This window comes from Oryctolagus cuniculus, chromosome 3 (genome assembly GCF_051225735.1).
Source record: "Oryctolagus cuniculus isolate XC-2025 breed Fujian yellow rabbit chromosome 3, ASM5122573v1, whole genome shotgun sequence".
Classification (NCBI taxonomy): Eukaryota; Metazoa; Chordata; class Mammalia; order Lagomorpha; family Leporidae; genus Oryctolagus; species Oryctolagus cuniculus.
In genome coordinates, this window is record NC_142869.1 from 168,676,725 (window position 1) to 168,698,827 (window position 22,103).

General features: G+C 45.4%; 1 protein-coding gene across 10 annotated transcripts in view; it reads right to left on the minus strand.

Annotated features, from left to right (window-relative positions):
* CHCHD3 (coiled-coil-helix-coiled-coil-helix domain containing 3) overlaps positions 1 to 22,103 on the minus strand; it is a 280,912-nt gene that overhangs the window by 160,160 nt on the left and 98,649 nt on the right. For 9 of the 10 annotated variants that reach the window (XR_016231068.1, XR_016231067.1, XR_016231066.1 and 6 more), the window contains exon 4: positions 16,608 to 16,725. Coding sequence is in view for 7 of the 10 variants with exons in the window: in XM_089328628.1 (XP_089184754.1) it covers positions 16,608 to 16,725 (118 nt within the window). In the remaining 3 variants the exon portion in view is untranslated. Of the gene's footprint in view, positions 1 to 16,140; positions 16,353 to 16,607; positions 16,726 to 22,103 lie in introns of those variants that run through there. The other variant, XM_089328630.1, reaches the window with a different exon arrangement.

Below are 22,103 nucleotides of genomic sequence, written 5' to 3' on the forward strand. Positions count from 1 at the left end.
ATAATAATTAAGTTGCTTCCTGGAGACAGGGAAACAGAGAAGCATGCTTAAAAAATATAAGAAAAAAGAAACGTCATCACTAAGGTTTCAGTCTATGCAAAGATAAAGATATTAAAGAATATCACAACTTTCAATCTACTAAACATAATATGTCCATGATATTTGATTTTTTTAATTTTAAGGACTGAAAAATAAAATTGACACATACACACCACAGGATGGGATCTCTCTTCCGTCTGTGCCTAAATAGATAGATAGATAGATAGATAGTTAGATATATAGACAGACAGACAGACAGACTGGGAGCTGGTACTGTGGCATACTAGGGAAAGCTGCAGCCTACAACATCGGCATTCCATATGGTCATTGGCTGGTGTTGCTCCACTTCCGATCCAGCTCCCTGCTAACAGCCTGGGAAAAGCAGCAGAGATGGCCCAAATGTCTGAGCCCCTGCCTTCCTCATGGGAGACCTGGAAGAAACTCCTGGCTTCTGTCTTCAGCTTTGGCCCAGCCGTGGTTGTCATGCCCATCTACAGGAGTGAATCAGTGGATGGAAGATCTCTCCAATGCTGTCTCATTCCCTCTCTCTGTAACTCTGATTTTCAAATAAATAAATAAATCTTTAAAGAAAGTGACACATTCTTTCATTAGACATATTAATACATTCAATGGTGCCCCGGTGCTATTCCATATGTCTTGAGCTTTGTCTCTTACTTTTAAGGCCTTGAAGAGTGACCATTGTACCACAGTCAGTAAGCAGAGGTCAGACCTCCCACAATAAGCAGGCCCTGAGCAGGTGGAACCTCCCAGCCTAATCCCCACAGTGACAAGGTGGCAACGCGGCCAACTGGCGGGCATTATCAGGATGAGTAAGGGAGCAGGAAAGGGTGCTCCCCTCTGTCCCGAGGATCAGCTAGCATCCTTCCCGCCCAAGCGACACGTGTGTCTGTCGGCGGTGTGTTGTGCTGCCGAATTAAGTCCCTCTCACTCTATCTGCAGAGGAAGGGAAAACCGTGGGGCTGCCCAATTTCCACCCTTATTGCTATCTTGAGAAGAAAGGAAATCAGAATTTCAGAGCAAATACAAAGGGAGGTATGGCGGGGTGCAGGGGAATGGGGTCAGGCAGCACGTTCGGTGAGCAAAAGGCCTCTCTGGGAAAGACCCAACCTGGCAGCAGCAACAAATCACGTGGTCACTCCGTCCACCCAGGATGAGCTCAAGCCCCTAAATCTGCAGGTTACACTCACATGCTGGACGCTTTCCAACTTCCTGCACACAGGGACTGCGAACCTACAGAAACAGCCCAACGGCCCAGGTCAGACTAGGAACACCGTGAGGGCGTCCCTTTAACACACAGTCGCCTGTTTCCTCGCGTCTGTCCCGACTGTGGTGTTCTGGGGACAGAATTGCCTTCTGCACTGCATCTCTCGGATGACAGACACAAAAGGACATGCACCGACGAACCTCTCGGGGTGGCACGGCACGAGTTCTAGTCATTTTACCACTATTGATTAGGGGACTCTAAAAGGCTTTGCTCCTTGCCAGACAAAAAGCTAGTCCCCCTCCCCCCAATAAATCTTGAGAAAAGGCCAAGCACACATGAAAACTAATGTATTCCGCAGACAGAGCATGCCAAGACGTGATTATAAGCAACTCAAAGCTGAGAAGCGAGGCACGGAGGCGTCTCCAGAACAGAGCGGAGACACGTGCCGCCTTGGCAAGCCCCCTCTCCCTCCCGGCAGCCACCTTTGTTGCCGTCGGAACTGACGGGGGCTTTTTTCACTGCGAGCAAAAGATTTCTGTCAGGGTGAACATATTTGAATCCGTCGCGTGCATTTGTTCCATGTCATTTGCAAGGACGCAACCTGACGGCTTCAAGAGTCTGCTTTTGTTGTGTCACTCTCTGGGCCTGGTGTGCATGTTCCCAAGGCTCGCCCAAAAATACCGAGAGAAACAGGAGAGGCAGGGGGTGGGGAGGGGAGGCAAGACTGTAATAGACTTACAGAGCATATGTACAGTGATACACGTAGCTTGCAAATGGCGAGCTACAAGCCGAGCCACACAGCTAAAATATGCTGCATGCGGAAGGAGGCTGTGACTTAGAACTTGTTCTTTTTGATGCCTTGGGGGTTGGAACCGAGTCGGTCTCTTTGTATATCTTGAGCTCCTCATGGAAGTAAAATAATAATAATAACAATAATAAGCTGGAAGCACCTATATACTCTGTCGTCAGGGCATGGCAAGGACTGATGGCAAAGATTCTAACACAGCACTGATCACAGGCTGCAAATTCAACATGGGGCAACTGGCTGCTGGCAAAGGAAGAAAACGTACGGCAGGAATGGGCACGGTGAAGATACAGTGGTGGTGTTACGTTACAAATTACAAAGTGGAACTGGAGGATAGGAGCTCACTCTGTCTATGTCTCTCTGCCTACAAGTAAAAACTTTTTTTTTAATTGAATGACTTTTTTAATGAGTGGAAGAAACAAACGGAAAACAAAGGAAGCACTTGAAAGGGTGGATCTTTGTGTTTGGAGGTAGCACAAAGGTTTAACCCACTGTGATACAGAACGTGAGGTCACCCTACTTTTTGCCCTACTGGTTTCTTTATTTTCTGCCAGCTTTATTAAGGTATTGTTGACAGATTTATGTATGTATTTTTTTAGACACATGACATGATAACATTGTGTGTGTGTGTGTGTATCATGATGCTCACAATCAAGTTTCCTTATCACAGGTAGTTACTTGTCTGCACGCAAGGTAAGAGCACTTAATCTCTATTTCTGCAGCAAACTTTAAGCACGAAACAGTGTTCTTAACTACAGCCCCCATGTGTACTGCATCTCCAGACCTTACTCCAAAGCCTGCAGCCTCTTCATTTCCTTACCTGCTAGCCTGCTACTCCCAGCTTCTGGGAATTCAACTATTTTAGAGGCCCACAGAAGGGGGATCCAGCAGTAATTGTCTTCCTGTGTCTGGCTTATTGTAGCATAATGCTCTCCAGGTTCCACTGAATAGTCAGGAATTTCGGGCACTTAGTCACTCTTTTACAGATACAAAGTAGACCAATTTCTGTTTCTTTTAATTTCATTCTACTCATTTTAAAATGTCAACTTAAGTGCATTTTGCTAACAAATCTGAATTTCCCTTCTAAGCCAACATATACATGTTAGCAGAAACCGCCCATCCTCCCATTTCCAGGAAAAAGGGCCTTCTCATTTTGACTGTTTCAATAAAGTCACTAAGAGCGTTTATAGCTATGCCTGTGACCAAAGCATTTCTACTAATCAGAATAAGTTTCCAATAACAAAAATCCAATTTAACCGATAAAGTAGAGGCTTTCAATTTTATTTTTCTATTTTTTTTTTTGAAATGGTCTTTTTTAATAACGAAAGAGAATTAAAGTAGATTTGACTCTTGGAATCGGTAACCTATTCATAAAACAAAATTACCTTATACAAAGTCAATTTATAAGTACATAGAACTTTGAATTCTCAAAGAACTCCTGTATTTTTATATTTATTCATCAAGGTAACAGACTTGAAAGAAAAGTACATTAATGACCTCGTCCTCATTTTAAACAGAGGGAGACAAAGGGCATTGAGAAAAGGAAGCAATTTGCCTAAAATTACATGGACTAGCACCTGGGAGGCACAGGGAGGAGGAACAGAGAGGAGGCTATTTCAGATGAAATTATTGTCAGAACTACCCTGAGAAATGTAAGAGGAGAGCTGACTCTCTGCCAGTGATAAGTAGTACAACTGGGATGCCTGCTGCATCTCTCAAAGACATGCAATCTCTACAAGATGCCACGCAAAGTAGTTTTGGCTCATGGAAACAAAATTTCCTATGCAGTTACTTCCCCTCAACTCACCCGCAGCACAGAACACCCATCTACACGTCCGAATAAAACTCTTCACTGCCTTTTTTTTTTTTTTTTTTTTTTGGCCATCCTTCTCTATTTCTTTGGAAACTCTAGCAATGACAGCAGAAAAGCACTAAGCTGAAGTTCGCAGGACGTTCTCATCTTGCTTACATTGTGCACAAATCATGTGTGAGTGGAACTTTTCAACCAGCTCCAACATATGCCCCTAGTATGCATTCTGCAACAGGAGGAAAATTTGCTACAAAGAACATTACTGGAGCAGTGGACAAAATGAGAACCTGGATGAAAGATGAACACCTATGCTGTTTCTTGACACTGACGAGTGTCCTTGGTTAGGTCAGAAACACACGGTGACTTTTGTTGAAGTATTAAGGGACAAGCGGGCATGATGTCTGCAACGCATGCAAAAAAGATCCCCCGATAACAGACTCCTCTTACCTACCTGACAATAAACACCCTGCACTGCACATTTAAAGGGAGAGAGCTTTTGTCTTTTTTTGTTGTTACTTCTTGGGCATAAGCATCACAGGCATGATGTCTGATTGCCTTTTAGGTCTTGTTTGTAGTGACTGTGTTCATGTGCCTGTCTATAATGTCCTCTTGCCCTCTCTAATACAATGGATCATATCCACTACTGGTTAAAATGAGAAGATGATCAGCTGTGCACAGGAGACCTGAGGCACAGTAGGCACGACTCTACTTAGACTCACCCTTAAACTCCTGGCTTGACCACGGCTTTTCCCATCTCTAACAGGAATAACACATGTCCTTCTATATCCTGCATTGGGAAGCTCTTGGTTAAATGAAAAACACTAAAAATAAATACCAGGGGCTTTGTACCATGATTATCAATAGAGCTCATGAACTTCATGACAGTAGCTAGAAACACGGTGAGATTCCCCTGGCTCTGAAGCTGTGCTTGCAATCAGCTGGCTGTGTACCTGAGTCACACCTGTGACCTACGGAGAGGTGCAACAGGATATAAAACAGGCTAGGGAAACTATAAAAAAGATAGGTTTGATTTCTTTATTTACTTTAAAAGTCAGGGTTACAGAGAGAGAGGGAGAGACACAGAGATCTTCCATTCACTGATTCACTCCCCAGATGGCTGCAACAGCCAACAATGGCCCAGGCTGAAGCCAGGAGCCAGGAGCTTCACTCAGTTCTCCCAGGTAGGTGGCAGGTGCCCAAACATTTGGGCCATCTCCACTGCTTTTCCCAGGCCTTTAGTAGAGACCTCGGCTGGAAGTAGAACAGTCGAGACAAGAACCGGCACCCGCATGGGATGCAGGTGGTAGCTTTACCCGCTTCACCACGTCAGCCTCAAGGATATGTTTAATTTCTAAGCAGAAAATGTATATTGAGATATTATAATCTCCAGTGAAACCCAGCCAGTGACACTGACGGGTGTTCTTTCATATCAAAGAATATGAAATACAAATCTGAAATTAAATTTACAGCCAGTGTTTGGAACACGCAGAGCATATTTAGACACACAGCTAAGTATGGAACTCTGTAACCATTTGTCATAGAAGACAGAAGGAGGAGGAAAAGGTAGCCAGAAAACACTAAAAGTGTAATCTAATCAACAAATTTCTATGGCAATGAAGACATCAAATAAGTTTGCCATAAGTAATCATAAATTATTGGTGCTGATCATTCCATTATATTTTTTTTGGAAAATAGCTTGGTGCTGTCGGAGTAAATCATATTCTGCCTGGAGCTATGTAGCTTACCTCGAATTATTTCAGAATCATCTAAAACGTCTCATTTTTCTATTAAAATGATGAATGGGCTAAATGAGCTATGTAATAAATACTGCAGGTTTGTAAACAGATGCCTGCTCTCCGGAGAATGGCGGCCTTCCTTCACTTGGTAATTCTGCCCCTCGGTATTTGCAGGAGAAGTCATCCTTAAACGACAGTCAGCAAAGAAAAGAGCAGGGAGTCGCGCCAGACCAAAATGGTGAATGTCTTTGTGGTTAAGCGAATATCCCCAGGATACACAAAAATACACATGCACCACACACACACACACACCCCAGTATTGCACAGTTCAGAACCTCGAGAACACAGAAAGGGCACAGCTCAGTGCCTTTTAGGGGTCATATCTAAGCAACAGCAGCAGGATACACAAGGGAAACAAGTATAGGACCAGAACACTCAGCACGGTGAAGGAGCTAATGTCTAGCAAAGAACAACGAAGTAGTTCTCACTGCACATGCTCACATCGCCAACAATACTCCTAGTCAATTCACTGGACTCCGTGTCCGGTATGGGCTGAGCCTGACTCACAGATGCTGTATGAGAACTGAGGGTTCTGGGGATTTTCCATGAAGACAAACTGGAAAGACTGCTGCTGAACCAAGAGGGGCTCCTCCAAGCTACGTGGGACCTCCTCCGGATCTACTAGGGTCCTGTTAAACCGCTAATCTGTTACAGGTGAAGGCAAGCACCCAGGGCTGTGCTGGCGAGATGATGATGTCAGGTCGGTAGAATTCACAGCCCTAATGACAGCTCATTTCCCGCCAGGTACTACAGTCAATATGGGAACAGCAAACGCCAGGTCATTAGAAAGACGTGGGGTTATACCCAGCACCTTTCCACATTAGTTCCTTGGATGTTCACTTGGGGTTCTCTGGTGCCCACCTGGACGCCCACAACAATCCAAGTGACAGAGTGTCAGTGAGCCATTTACGGCAGGGCCACCACAGAGCACACCGCTCAACAAGAGCTGCCCTGAGTCTAGCAATTTGCAAGTGATCTGATGCATTTTCAAAAGTGCATGGGGGGGGGGCGGGTGTCTGGTGCTGTGGCACAGTGAGTTAATGCCCTGGCCTGAAGTGCCGGCATCCCATATGGGTGCTGATTCAAGACCTGGCTGCTCCACTTCAGATCCAGCTCTCTGCTATGGTCTAGGAAAGCAGTAGAAGATGGCCCAAAGTCCTTGGGCCCCTGCACCCGAGTGGGGACCCAGAGAAAGCTCCTGGCTCCTGATTGGTGCAGCTCCGGCTCTTGCGGCCATCTGGGGAGAGAACCGGCACATAGAAGACCTCTCGCTCGCTCACTCTCTGCCTCTCCTCTCTCTGCGTAACTCTTTCAAATAAAAATAAATAAATCTTTTAAAAAAAAAAAAAAAAGGTACATATAGGGGCCAGATGTCTGAGACGCGGCTTGGGATGTCTGCAGAGTGTGTCAAAGGGCCTGGGGTGGAGTGCCGACTCCAGCTCCGGATTCCAGCTTCTGGCACATGTGCCCTTAGCCAGGAAGCAGATTAAGGCTCAAACTCTTGGGTTCCTGCCGCCCAGGAGACACGGACTGAGCTCCCGGCTCCTGAGTTCAGTCTGGCCCAGTTCCAACTGTTGCAGTCAACTGGGGAGTGAAACAACCAACAGGAGATTCCCCTTGCAAGGCTCGCTCGCTCGCTCTTTCTCTCTGCCTGTCAAATATTTTTTAAAGTACATTTAGCAGGAAAATATGACAACGCATTCTAAGCAGAGTTGCTATGGACAGTTGTCTTTAAATATTAGTTGTTCCTAAGAACCTCAATAGCATTATACTCAACTGGGCACTCTTCTCATCTAATCACTTTGTCAACAGTCACACAGTCTGAGATGTTCCTGGGACAAAGGCAACACTAGTGCCCCTCAGTCACCTCTGTGCCATGTTCCCAGGACAAACTCCCAGTCCATTTTTTTTGTTTGTTTGTTTGTTAAAGATTTTACTTACTTATTTGAAAGGCAGAGTTACAGACAGGCAGAAGCAAAGAGAGACAGAGAGGGAGGTCTTCCAGTGGCTGGTTCACTCCCCAGATGGCAGCAACAGCCGGAGCAGCACCAATCTGAAGCCAGGAGCCAGGAGTGTCTTCTGGGTCTCCCACGTGGGTGCAGGGATCCAAGGACTTGGGCCATCTTCCATTGCTTTCCCAGGCTATAGCAGAGAGCTGGATCTGAAGTGGAGCAATTGGGGACACAAACTGGCGCCCATATGGGATGCAGGCACTGCAGGCAGTGGCTTTACTGGCTACGTCACAGCACCGGCCCCTCCCAGTCTTGACAGTGTGATTTGCTCTCCACTACTGGAACAGTGCTGGGCTGTTCTCCACCTGCACGCCCTTCTGTAGCTGGTCAGCCTGGCGTGGTCCTTCTTTAAAGCTGTTCGGTGAGGTTAAGATCCTACGTATTTCTGCCAAACTGCATGAGGAGAGGAGGATGCCGTTGGAGAAATACATTCATCGGGCTAAGTTTTCAGAGACACAAGCAAGGTATAAAGCTGTAATCACAATCCTGTTCCTCTTCTGAGCTTTTAACATGAAACAGAAACCAAACATGCTTCCTCTTTTCACAGTGCTAACAAGCAAACCCAAAAGTGGTCCCGTCATAGAGTATCTGATCAGCAATTTCTCCACAGGGCTGCGTGCATTTCCAGTTCTCAATAACAACGCTGTCATAGCAAACAGGGAGTAGGGACCACTCGTGCTAACTAAGAACACAGAGGGAGAAACTGGGAGACCAATGCTTTATCCTGGAAACTGTAACGGCCTGTGGAATCCAAGCACGCAGGAGGCAAAACGGCCTGGCATGCATCTCCTCTCCCCTGTCTAGAGGGAAGCTGCTCTGAAAAGCTATTCACTGGGCAGCAGTCAGAAACGGTGGCTCCCGGGGCCAGCACTGTGGCACAGCACAATAAACTGACAATTAAAACGCCGGGATCCCATTTCAGAGGGCTGGTTCAAGTCCTAGCCACTCTGCTTCCAATCCAGCTTCCTGCTAATGTGCCTGGGAAAGTAGCAGAAGATGCCCCTAAGAAGTACTTAGGCCCTTGCTACTCACGTGAGGGACCCACATGGAGTTCCTGGGTCCTGGCTTCAGCCTGGCCCACACCCAGCTGTTGCAGCCATCTGGGGAGTGAACCAGCTGATGGAAGGACCTTTCTATCTCTCTCTTTCTGCTACTCTTTCAAATATTAAAAAAAAAAAAAAAAAAAGACTTGCAAGTGGATCCTAGATCCCATTCTCACCAATAACACTGAAGCAAATTTCTTCCACCAAAAATTGTTCAATTCCTTCACACATAAGTGGAAATTATATTGAAATAGTCTTCAAGAGCAAAAGCTCAAAATCACTCCATTTTATGCATCCAACACAAATGAATGCTGTCTGCCTATCTAACTAATCAGGAGTGTCTAAGGCAAGACAACCAGCACACACATATATAACTAGAGGGAGAACTTAAACAGCAATCAGAACCGAAACACCAGATTGCACAAAGAACTGGCAAATTAAATAAAAAAAATTTTTAAGTGCCCAATAAAACAACCCAGAATAATCAGCTACACCGAAACTGCATCCACCTGCCTAATTTCAAAGAAGCTGAAAGCCCCAAGTGATGACTTGTGCTCTTTCCTATACGCAGTACTTTTGACCATGCACCACGCTGATTGTTGCAAAATGACAACCCCAGCTGCACCCTTTGCCCGTGGGCAGAACCTCGCTTGCATCGGGGCCACGGTGGTCTTCTTATCGACCTCCTTCAATTCGGTCACTGTGCCACATACCACCACGTTCAAAACCTTTGCCCTCTTTTACCATGAAATTTCAACTGTCACAGCTTGAAGCACAAACAAAACACAGAACCGCAAAGCACACAGCACAAAATTAATCAATTCTTCTTCTCGATTGCTTCACTGGTGCATTTCAGACAAAAGAGAAACAGGGGATGAAAAGTGACATTTTGGTGAAACAGTCACTTAAATTTGCAAAAACTGAATTTATGCATTCTCCCACCCGATTTCTTCCAGTGTTACTTTTTCTTCCCCAAACTGTGTGAGGTTTTTCAAATCCAAAAGTTCTAACTGAAGGAGGAAAAAAAAATGACCTTCTCCACCAAGTTGACTGGAGACCCTTTGAGGAAAAACAATGGGATCTAACCCATCTTCACATCCCGGCAATTCACAGCACCCAGGACAGAGTAGGTGTTTAATAAATTTGTCACGAAGGGAGAGGAGAGGGACCGAAATACTAAGGATCTAGTGCTCTCACAAGGGCTGATCACAGGAGCGCGATGGGAGGCTAGGATACTCCCCAGTCTTAAAGAAAATGGACCCCTCACAGCGTACTCTTCACCATGGTACTGCTTACACTGACGGCTAATTCTTCTCTTCAGAATGATATAGAGTTGCTGATGCAAGAAACATGGCAGTTTGTAGCCTCCATGCTTCTTTCAACCCTTAAAACCCCCCAAAAAAAACCCTTGCAATGTTATCTCCCAAATATTTCTGACCTCGCTTCTCTCTGTGCAGCTGTGGCCAGGCTGGGGTACCACCTGATCTCACCTGGATCCACACAAGCTAACTGGCCTCCATGCTCTGCTCATCCCCTCCTCAAGTGAATCTTCCACACCTCACAAAATGTACTCCAGCCATCTCCTTGCTGTCCTTTAAACTTGTCTAGGCAGCCAACCCAGGACCTGCACAGGTGTATATGCTCCGCCGTGATCCTGGCCCTGATGACCACTTCTCCCTCGTCCCTCGTCCCTGCCCCGTCCCTCCCACCCAGCAAGCTTGTGCCTTGGCCTGCAATACCCTCGGCTGCACCCGCCAACCCTCCTTCTCAACTTCGAAGGCAATTCCCTGCTCATACCTAAGAGTCAGCTCAGCTTCATGCATCGTCAGCATGAAAGCCCTTCCGTTCTTCCCCTACGTGTGCTCCTACTGCTGCGACTTGAGTAGCTTCAACTCCTGTGACTGCTTGTTGTTGCCCTGCTGTTTGCTGGGCGGTGGCATATGTCAGGCCCTCAAATGTGTGTCTGCACCTGAATACAGATACAGCAGTGAGGCAAAAGGGAGACAAAGTCTCTGCACCCACAGATGTAAGAATCATCACAAGACCAGAAGCAGCGTGGCTTTAGGACAGACTTAGCATTTCCAAATATTAGTATCTGTATCTGTCTCCCACATCGTACTGGATTCTTTAAGGATGGGATTTTATCGTTTTTCTTTCCACATCCCTGGTACCCAGTAATGTACTTTCCATACAGTAAGCACCCAGTATAACATCTTCCTACATAATGAAGGAAACTCTCACAGCTAGGTATGTTATCCCCAGAATATTTAAGTAAATACTGCCTTACATAAGTACACTAAGGATCTTTTCTTCATTTTCTTTATTTTTATTTTATTTGTGTGTGTATGTGTCAGAAAGAGAGAGAAAGAGAGAGAGAGAAAGGAGAGAAATCTTCCTTTTGTGAGTTCACTCCCCAAATGCCTGCCATAGCTAAGATAAGCTAAGCTAAGCCGAAGCCAGTAACTCCATCCAGGTCTCCCATGTGGATGGCAGGCACCCAGGTACTTGAGCCATCACCTGCCTCCCAGGTGCGTTAGCAGGAAGCTGGATCAGAAGTGGAGCAGCTGGGACTTGAACCAGGCACTCCCACAGAGGATGCAGCCAACCCACGTAGTGACTTAACGGCTACACCACACACCTGCCCCAGAGGCTTCTTTCAAAAGTTTGGATTTCTTTTAGAAAGAAAATACTACATGGTTGTGATAATAACAAGAAATCAATAACATTAAACCAATATAGATTAATAAGACAGAAAAGAGTAATTCAAAAATTGAATTGACATTGTTAAATCAGATATAACCCAAAGGGAAAAAAAACCTACTTTTAAAAACACAAACCAAATGACATGGCACATATTAGATTACATGTACAGAGTGTTAACGATACATGAATGTCAAGTGCATGAACTTCACAGGCTCCCAGGTCCTGTGTTCCGAATCAGCCTTTGTTCTTTACAACTGTGCTTTTTCTGCACCTAAGCAGCGAACCCTTAATGTGAATTATATTTGATCTTTTTATTAGTGAACTGGCTCTCCACAAACTGTAGCTAAATCAGCTGATTCAAGCACTGGCCAGAGCAGGGAAGCACAGGGGGAGACACTGGTCGGCCCCTCTGGAATCTGGTGTGGAACTCAGCTTGCTGGCTAATGCAACTCTTCCAAAGGGGAAAAGTTTGATCCGATCCTAGTTTAAAGCTTCGATGTCAGGGCCACTGACACTGCCCTTCAAAGAGCTTCAATAGGGCCAGCGCTGTGGCTCAGTGGATTGATGCCCTGGCCTGAAGCGCCGGCATCCCATACGGGCGCCGGTTCTAGTCCCAGCTGCTCCTCTTCCAATCCAGCTCTCTGCTGTGGCCTGGGAAAGCAGTGGAGGATGGCCCAAGTCCTTGGGCCCCTGCACCCGACTGGGAGACCAGGAAGAATCTCCTGGCTCGTGGCTTTGGATTGGCGCAGTTCCGGCCGTTGCGGCCAATTGGGGAGTGAACCAGCAGATGGAAGACCTCTCTCTCTCTGCCTCTTCTTTCTCTGAGTAACTCTTACTTTCAAATAAATAATTAAAAAAAAAAAAAGAGCTTCAGTAAGTTAGCTGCTAAAACAATTGTGGGAAGGGGAGCTGGACTCACAGCTAAGGACACAACGATCTAAATGTCAGTTGTCAGTGAGCAGGGGAAACCGAAAAGGGGTAAAAATTTTTTTTCACAGTACATGATGAGCATCTCTAATACACAAACTCAAACTCCAAAGGCTCTTCAGCGCCAACATGATGCCACAAGTCGAAAACCCCACAGCTGACTTCACGTTAATGGGCCTCAGTCAAAATACGGGCACCCTAGAGGGTCAGCGTTGTGGCACAGGAGGCTAAGCCGTCACTTGCAGTGCCCATATCCGGTAGCAGGGTGCAGGTTCCAGTTCTACCTACTCTGTTCCAATCCAGCTTCCTGCTAGTGTGCCAGGGAAAGCAGAGCATCCTGGCCCAGTATCTGGGCCCCGCCATCCCTGCGGAGAGAGCAGGATAGTTCCCAGCTCCGGGCTTCAGCCTGACCCAGACCTGGCTGTCGTAGTCATTTGGGGAGACAGCCAGCAGATGGAAGATCTGAAGATAGATCCATCTCTCTCTCCCTCTCTCTCTCTTCCTTGTCTCCCCCAGCCTTTCAAATAAATACATAAAATAATTTTTTTTAATGTGTATATGTAGACACACTGAAAATACGGCTTAAAATTACCTTTTGGCTACAGCTATGAGATACATATGAGAACAAATGAATTTCATGTTTAGACTTAGGTCCCATTCCCATGATATCTTGTTATTAATATGCAAATATTCCAACATTTGGAAAAAAAAAAATCCAGAAACACTTCTGCTTCCCAGGATTTCAGAGAAGGGCCACTCAACCTGTAGCAACCTCGGACTCCTGGCCCCCAGCAGAGTTCTCCAGAAAGACAGCTTTCCAATGACTTCTTATGTGTCAGGGCCAGCCGTCACTTTCTGCAGCCTGCAACAATTGGGTGCTAAATCAAAAAAGCTACAACGCGATGTTTGGCCAGCGCTCAAGAAGCACCCGGTGAGAGCTAAGAACGGCGGTGGCAGCATCGAGGGTTGGAGCATGAACCCCCAGCAGCAGGCTCAGAGTCACTTTCCACGCCACACGTTGTTGTTTCAGGGGACGACGGGGCACAGAGTGCAACACCCCAAAGCCTGGGTGGAGTGCGTCTGAGAGGCAAAGGCAGTAAGAACGTTTGCAAGGCCGCACATCAGCAACACGTGACGGAACTACAACAGTCATTTTCAGACTTTCCAAACTATACTATCTTTGCATTATTTTTAAAAATGAAGAAAATTCAGTGATATACATTCAACCAAAAACCTAACTATACAAAACATGCATTGCTATAGAAATGTTTACTACATACTCTAAATGTTATAAAATGTGAAGGCTCTTTTAAGAATGATTTTTAAAAATGTACACTATTATCTCGGCACATAAATATAAATACTGTATATAAACTTAGTGAAAGGGAATATCAAAACAATGAACCTGAATGGTAACAGTAATTTTCTCTAGAAAGGGTACTTTGTGAGTGACTTTAAAAACATTTGTATGTATTTTCTGATCTGTACAAAATGAATATATGTATATATTCATATATATATGCAATTATCTTTTGGCATAACAAATAATAAGAATACAGAGTGAAATTTGCTAAATAAATTGGAAATCACTTGGTACATAAATTGCCACAGACAGTAACATTGCTGTGGCTCTGTGCTAACACTCAGATGCCTGGGAACACTCGCACCACTCTCTGAATTGCTGCCATCCTATTATATAAAGTCTACTTTTGTTCCCCAGCCGCTTTCAGAATTCTATTTGTCCAATGTTATGATGGATAAAATTCAGGAGCCATGCATACTATGATTTGCCATCTGTAGCAAATAACCCCAGAATCAGTTAAAAAAAAAAAAAAAAAGCTGGTTCAATCAAACCACATTACATAATATTACAGATACTGTTAGGTAAGAAATCACTTTCCAGTTTTTATATGTTCACATTTTTGGTGAGAATCCTCCCCTTTTTAGACCTTAGCACATATATGTACACATGCCTGGGGGAGGAAGGGTTAATGAGATAAGCGTATGAATCTAGCTTGTCTCCATGAGCTAAGAACAAGGCATTTCCAAACACAGAGGGACAGAGGATAAGGATAAGGACAGTGTCAAGGATACAGTGCAAGAAGGAAAACCTGAGAGACAAAACCAACCCAGGATTCTTCTGCCCACTGGAAGCTAAGAACTTTGCTCCCTCAAATGCGCACACTATTTACCCTCTCCACCACAGTCTTGACCTTCAACTAGGGAAACTTTATGCATGAAAACGACCCTTCAACCAATTGGCTTCCCATTTCTTCAACTTCCTCAGATCTTAGTTAGATGTACAGCAGATGCAACCATCAACGGAGTGAGTCGCCACTCAACGTCCCTAGTTCTGAAGCCCTGCCGCTTGCACAGCTCACTTTCCTTCCACGGAACTCTCTGACCCCCTGATTCCACTCAGTGCATGCGGCCCTCCTGCTGGTCGCTGGATGGACCCCACTGAATCGGGCTTCTCTTCCTCCACCTGTCACCCCGGTTCTGGCTTCCCCATCTACCCAAGCAGCCTAGACCTCAGATCCGTCACGGAAGAAAGAGTCACTGCATGTGGACTTCCCTTTATTTCCTCTGTTTCTGTTTGGCATTAGGTTAGTGTCTCAAAGAAATGCCCAGTGAAACAACAGGAGAGAACAGTTCACAACAGTGATTTTAAAAAGAACTAATAGATAAGGAATGTGAAGCTTCCCAATACAAAGAAATGATCAATGTTTAAGGAGAGGGAAATGTTGTTTGCCCTGATCTGATCATTACCTATGGTGTCAAATTATCACTCTGAACTCCATACAAATGCACAATTATTACACAGCAGTTTCCAAAAAAGAAACTGAAAAAGAAGTCAACCTTCCTGAAATTAACGCAGTAACTGCAAAAATATAAAACCAGGCATGAACAGAAACTGACCCTTTTCTCATGAAGTTGTTCTGCTGAACTAGGAACACTGCGCAGCATTCTGAAGTCCCAGACTACGCGGTCCCACTTCCAGACTTCCGGGCAGAGGCAGCTGTGTCCCCATGGTGACTAAAGCTTCTGAGAGGCCACATCTGGGTTTCTAGAAAGGCTGTGCGGAGACTGAGCAGTCACACGGCAGGCTTCAACCGCAGCAGCTCCCCCCGCAAGCATCTAACAATGGGAAATTGCTCAATAAATTAAGCTCACTATGATAGAATATTATTCTGCCATTTAAAAACTACATTCCGGGGGGGGGGGGGGCGCTAATGGTTAAGAAGCCAGTTAGGATACCTAAGCCCCTCATCAGAGTGTCTGGGTGTGGCCCCGGCTGGAGCACCCAACTCCCGTTGGCCCCTGATGCGGACCCTGGGAGACAGTGGTGATGGCTCACAAAGCTAGATTCCTGCTAGCCAGGTGAGAAATCTGGATTGTCCCTGATTCCGGGCTCTGGCCCCAGGCCCAGCCCCAGCCATGACAGGCACTTGGGTAGTGGCAGACGAGACGGGAGCTCGCTCTCACTCTTTCTCTCCCCACCCCACCCTGCCACTCTCTTTCTGACTCTAGAATTTTTTTTTTTTAATTTTTAACTACATTTCAGTAAAATGTTCAGTGCTATAAGAAAATGTTCATGCTTCCAAATATCATTTACAGCAGCATCCAAGTTCTGAACAGTGTGTACTATAACCAGAAACACACAGTCTAGAGGGAGACACAGCCGGTGTCAACCCTCATTCTATCAGAGAGATTGACAGACGTCTTTCAAATGTCCTCCCTACTAATAATCCTTTTGTTTCAGGAAACCTTTGCATGATCTTTTTGTTTTAAACTAAGATTTTATTTGAAAACAATTATTTGTTCTCTTAGAAAGAAAAATGGTTCCCCCGAGGCCCTCGCTGAACATCGTCCGATTTCTGAAGCTCAGGGGACGACTGATCAAACCAGGCTGGCTCACCTGCGCTGGAGTCTTCTCAGATGAACGCAGGCAGAGAAAGAAGACGAGGCTGTGGCCCCGGAGATTTCAGAGACTAGAAAACCAAAAGCAAGGGAAGACACAAAGCACACAAACAACCTTCCTCCGGGGCCTGAGCGGAGTGTGTTGGTTTTTCTTTTTTTTCCCTCCAATGCTTCAGATGTCACCTGCCTTGGAGTCCCTGGTGGCTATTATTAATAAACTGCCGGCTACTTGTGAAAGGCAAAAATCCAGACATTCCAAGCAAAGGGAACACGGCTTTGCCCGCAGAACCCCTCCCCAGGCTGCCCGCTGAGTCGCTGGTGCTCACCAGGTGCTTGGCCTTGGCGCGCTCCTCCTCACTCGCCACCCTCTCCCGGAGGATAGCCCTGGTCAACTGCTCGCTGGCGGCAGCCCGCTCTCGCTCCAGCTCTTTATCTTGCTTCAGTCTGAAAAGAGAAGACAGGCCTGGCTTAGCGGAAAACATATTTGGTTGGTGGATGTGATGGTCTGAAGGATGAAATCTTTTCGTAGGAAAACAGCAGCAGAGACCGTCCTGGCCACGAGCAAGCAAGCCGCAGCGGTAAACATTCCCGTGGCCTCCACCCAGGCACTCAAACGCAAGGGCAAGGTCATGCATCTGGCTGCAGGGCATCTCTAAACTCCACCGAGTGCCTCTTCTGCAAAACTGAATCCTCCCCACCCCAATCCCCATCGCTGGTGCCTCCCTCAGCCCTCTGAACACTCCAGTCAGAAAACTCATTAACAAGCCATTTCCGTGGCAGATATTCGAAGGTAACCAGCATCTTCCCCTCCAAGCATCTGTTGAATACACACCAGGTCCCGTGCCAGTCCTGGAGGACACAGTGGATCTTACACTGTAGCAGGGGAAAGAGGTTTGAGAGAGCTAAAGACACAAGGATGCTGTCCACACTTCCCAGACATCACCTTGCTCATATGCAAATACGGCCACACCTCCTTGCTTCGGGAATAACCCTCATTTGTCCCTTAGCTCCACACTACATGGAATGTTCCAGACATGTTCTAGCAAAATCAGACAGCGGAACCTGGCATCCCTGGACCTGCACACTATGCGAATTCTGTTGGTGAACTGTGAGACTGCAACAGGTCTATCAGGAACGTCCTGACACAATCAGATCCACGTTAACCTACAAGCCACTGAAATCTCTCGTACACAATCAGGAAAAATTACTTTGGCGCTGACTTTTGCCATAGTGCCTGGCACATCAAGACATTCCGGAGCCCCTGAGTGACAGGGAACAGTTCAGTCTCATCTCATGGACAAAGATTCTCTGACTGCATTTTCTTCCCTGAGAGAATAACCCCTCAATACCTTCATATCCCAAAGGTACCGGCCATCCTGTAGAAAAGAAAGGTGCGACTGTTGTGTTGGCGTCAGGGAGATTCTGAGTGAAAAACCTGACGTGACTGAGGAGCATCTAATTCTACTCTGGACCAGACTTTCAAAAAGGTTCTCAAAAAGAATTAAAGAAGATTTTTTAAAAAATTCTGTTTCTATTGTTAGTTAGCCTGCCATATCATATTGATATGCCCGAATTCTCAGAAATCAACCCTAACACATGAAATCATCATGTAAAATAGATCCCAAAACTGGTATACTTGGCCCTAAAAACGTGTGGTTTCATGGCATCAGTTAAAAAAAAAGAGAGAGACAAATTAAAATTCTCTAATGCAAAACTAACCTTTAGCAAAGTTCCTAAGCAAGAAGCACAATCACGTGTATATACCACAATTTTCTATAAATTATTTCTAAAGGATTGTACAGTAAATTTGGCGACATCAGTGATGCCAGTACCTTAACTCCCCCAGACACTTGACTGTAAAACACAAGCCAGCCGCCTCCCGGAGCAGGAATTCTCAAACACAGCCCACAGCCAAGCAGCACCTGGTTAACTGTGAGAGATGCAAAGTCCCAGACCCCACACCTCCGGAACCAGAAACTCCGCAAACTGGTTCTCCTTCCAGGTGATCCCAATGCATGCTAAAGCCGACAGTCACAGTCCTCAATCACCAAAATATACTATATGCAAATAAAACCCAGAGACATACAAAAGAAAAGTGGACATCAAAAATGAAGTACTCAAGAGCTGGCGCTGCAGCATAGCAAATAAAGCCGCTGCATGAGATGCTAGCATCCCATAAGAGCACTGATTCATTTTCTGGCTGCTCCACTTCCAGTGTAACTCCCTGCTAATGGCCGGAGAAAAGAAATGGAAAAAAGGCCTGGGTGTGTGGGCCCCATATCACTCTCATGGGAAACCTGGAGAAGCTCCTGGCTCTTGGCTTCAGCCTGGCACAACTCTGGCCATTGTAGTCACCTGGGGAGTAAACCAGCAGATGGAAGACCCTCTCTCTCTCTCTCTCTCTCTAACTCCAACTCTCACTTTCAAGTAAATAAATAAATCTTTTTTTTAAAAAAATGAAATGGTCCACATGAGGATATCATAAATGCTGGGGCTATTGTATCAGATTTTAAAACCACGTATTGAAAGCTATTTTTATAGGCATACTACCTACAGGAAAAAAAAAATATTCCCTACTTTACACTTGAGGCAGAAACTAAAACAATAAATTCATTATCACTTGTGGATCACTTACCATGTGCCAAGCACTGTGCTAGACATCTTACATATATAAACTTTTATTTAAGAAAGACATTATTTCATGAACATAGAATGAATGTTATGCAGCTAGATTTTACCATATTTATTGCATTTGGTATAAAAATCTTAAAGTACTGTTTATTTTAATAATGAGAACTCTTTCTAATTGCATTTACTTGTGTGCAGTGTAAGTTCTGAACACAATGAAACCTCCCTGCATTGTACAGACCCTGCAGTCAGAGCACACGCAGGGGCACCAAGTGACTAAAAACAACAGGAGCTGCCTTTCTCATCAGCTTGCACAGTCACCTCCGTTTATCCTTACCAGCACAACTACACAAATTCCCAAGCAGCTTATTCTAAAGGAATGTCTGCAAATAGGAAAAAAAATACATATATATGGAGTTACGTTCTGCCCAATGACTGTTTAAGAAACAGAACAGTGAACTGCAGGGAGCTCAACTGTCTGACCCGGAACATTCTCATTTCCCATCAGGACAATCTGGCACGCCTGAGTTTTCACAGCTGAAGGCTGAACTATATAATCTTAAGGTCTGCGGCAGCTGAACATTTCACAAACATCCCACTCACACGTGATTCCCTATTCCATAAAAATCCTCGAGAGACGCGGCAACAAGGGGTAAATCAAACAGAAGGGTATAATAATCTCCATATTTTATACTGCTCTAATTCCCACGCAATGGCCATTTATTTATTCTTCCATTCTGATGCTTACATTTCCCACTCCTTAACAAAAACGATACACCAGGTAAGAGCACCCGGGACTCATAGATTTATTCAGGATGGAATTGCTGAGTGACAAGACACGCACTGCTCCAATCACCAGGCATAAAATCACGAGCAAGAGGGCGGGCATTGTGGAACAGCTGGCCCGATCCGAAGCCAGGAGCTGCTTCTGGATATCCCACGTGGGTGCTGGACCCAAGCAGTTGGACCATCTTCCGCTGCTTTCCCAGGTGGATGGGAAGAGGAGCAGTCGGGAATCAAACTGGTGCCCATATGGGATACCAGCGCTGCAAACAGAAGCTTTACCCGCTACGCCACAGCACTGGCCCCAGAAGATACGTTTATTTAAAAATGATGAACTAGAGACACAGTCCCTGATCTCAGGAAGCTTACTTGGAAATTACCAATGATAACTGCACTTTTATCTTTTTAAAGTGAGCTTGCTGTGTGTGAGACCACACAGCTGAGGCTGGTATTTGACTTGTCATCCAAGGGATATTAACTGAGGCACACGGGAAGCAGAGCCTCAGACAGAGGACAGCAACCCCGGCCAGAGCTCAGATTCCCTTTAGGGTCCTAGAAGGGACAATCGCCCCCGCAGCGGACTTTAATTTCTGACAAGTTATTTTGGACATCGGAGTTGCGGATAAAGTGGCACACTAATTGAGACTTCATTTCCGTCCAGGGCCGTAAAAAAGCAACAGCAACAGATGAGAAACATCTAAATTGTACCATGTCCGCATTTCCCCCACTGTCCTCCCCAAACACTTCACTGACAGCAGCATCTTTCTCTAGCAAGTTCCCTCCTTCACTGATCCATGCCAAGCACTGACCAAACTATAAGCACGTGGCAGAGCAGAACACTTTGATTTTCAGAACCTCCCAATTCTTTCTAGAGCTTCCTCTCTGGTCCCCTCGCTTTGGTATTCCATCAAGCGACTCTATTCAGCGACCGTCTGTGAAAGGCAGATGTCCACGTGGTCAACCAGCTTTCCCCCTTACGAGGTGACCCTACATTGGGGGCTTCTCTGACTGCTGCTGCCCCAGTGGCGCAGCCAGAGACTCAGCAGCCATGGTATTTCATAAAGCGCCGCCTAGGGAAGGAAGTGCCGCTCTCGCTGGCGACGGGACACGGCAAGGTGAAGAAGGAGGCAGGAGATGAAGTAGGTCTTCCATTATGAACTCAGGTTTCCAAAGATTTAAGAATTACCTTAAAACAAAACTGAACACACCAAGTGCTTTAGTGAACACACTTGCTTCTTTATTTACTGGCATTTCCCACTTATTATTTCAGATCTCCTGCTCTAATATTATTCTACATTAAGCCCCTGATTCAAGTTTCATTTAAATTTCCTTCCTTTAAATACATATCTCTCCTCATTTAAATTCTCTCGAGTTTTAAGCAAAGAAGCAGGAGTTTAGTGTAAACTTTTCTTATTTGCATTAAGTAATTGCAGAGCTTGCCTAAGCTTAATGAAACAAATGCCACTCGGCGCTGCCCTTCCACCTCAAGCCCTAGCAGCCTCGCTCTTTGTCCTCGGTCCATGCTCAGCCAGGGGAGGGACTCCACACACAGCAGCAGCATGAACGTCCAAGGAGCAGCCAAATCTCCTATAGTGACTATTATGGCATGTCCTTGTAAGGGGGTGGGGGGAGGAACACTCAGCTCTCATAGACATCTGGTATAAAATCTAGTTCTATGTATTTCAGTCCCAGTGTAAAAACCAGCTGGTATTATTTTATCCTGAAGAATCTAACGGTTTTAAGAGAGTGGGAAGGGAATTTTAAGGACAACTGTAGCAAGGCATTTTTTTTTCTATATTGAACTTCATTATCCTCCATGAGGGAGGAACTGCTATCTCCATTTTTAACATGAAAAAACTATGACATATACCAGTGGCACAAAATAGCCTGATCTGATTTCCAAAGCCAGGTTTCATGAACCTCCTAAAATGTAAACTCGCACTCAAGAATTGGTTTCTGCTGTATTACGCACCTTTGTGGTCATATGAGGACAATCTTTAAAGCCTATACTACTCATAGTGGCTTTAACATACACTCTTTTTAAATTCACTTTCACGATATCAAGTGAGAGAACGTCCCAGCGTCCACATTATTACCAGCTCGATCCCAGGGGCCTTTCCTGGGTGTTTCTCTAGATCTGGGCACTGCTCATCAGGCCACTCACAAACACTCAGATTTATCTTCATGTGGGTTGACGCGCAAGCAATTCCATACAATCCCAGCTTAGAAAATCACTTTATAATTTAATAAATAATGCTATTACACTGCTAAAAGTAAGTTGATAAGAAACTCAGGTAACGGGTGAGAATAAATGGGAAACTGTGATTGACAGGAGCAAGTGGTCTGACTAAATGATTGATCTGAAACTGAACTATGATCATTCCACTCAGACAATATCTGCAGAATACTTC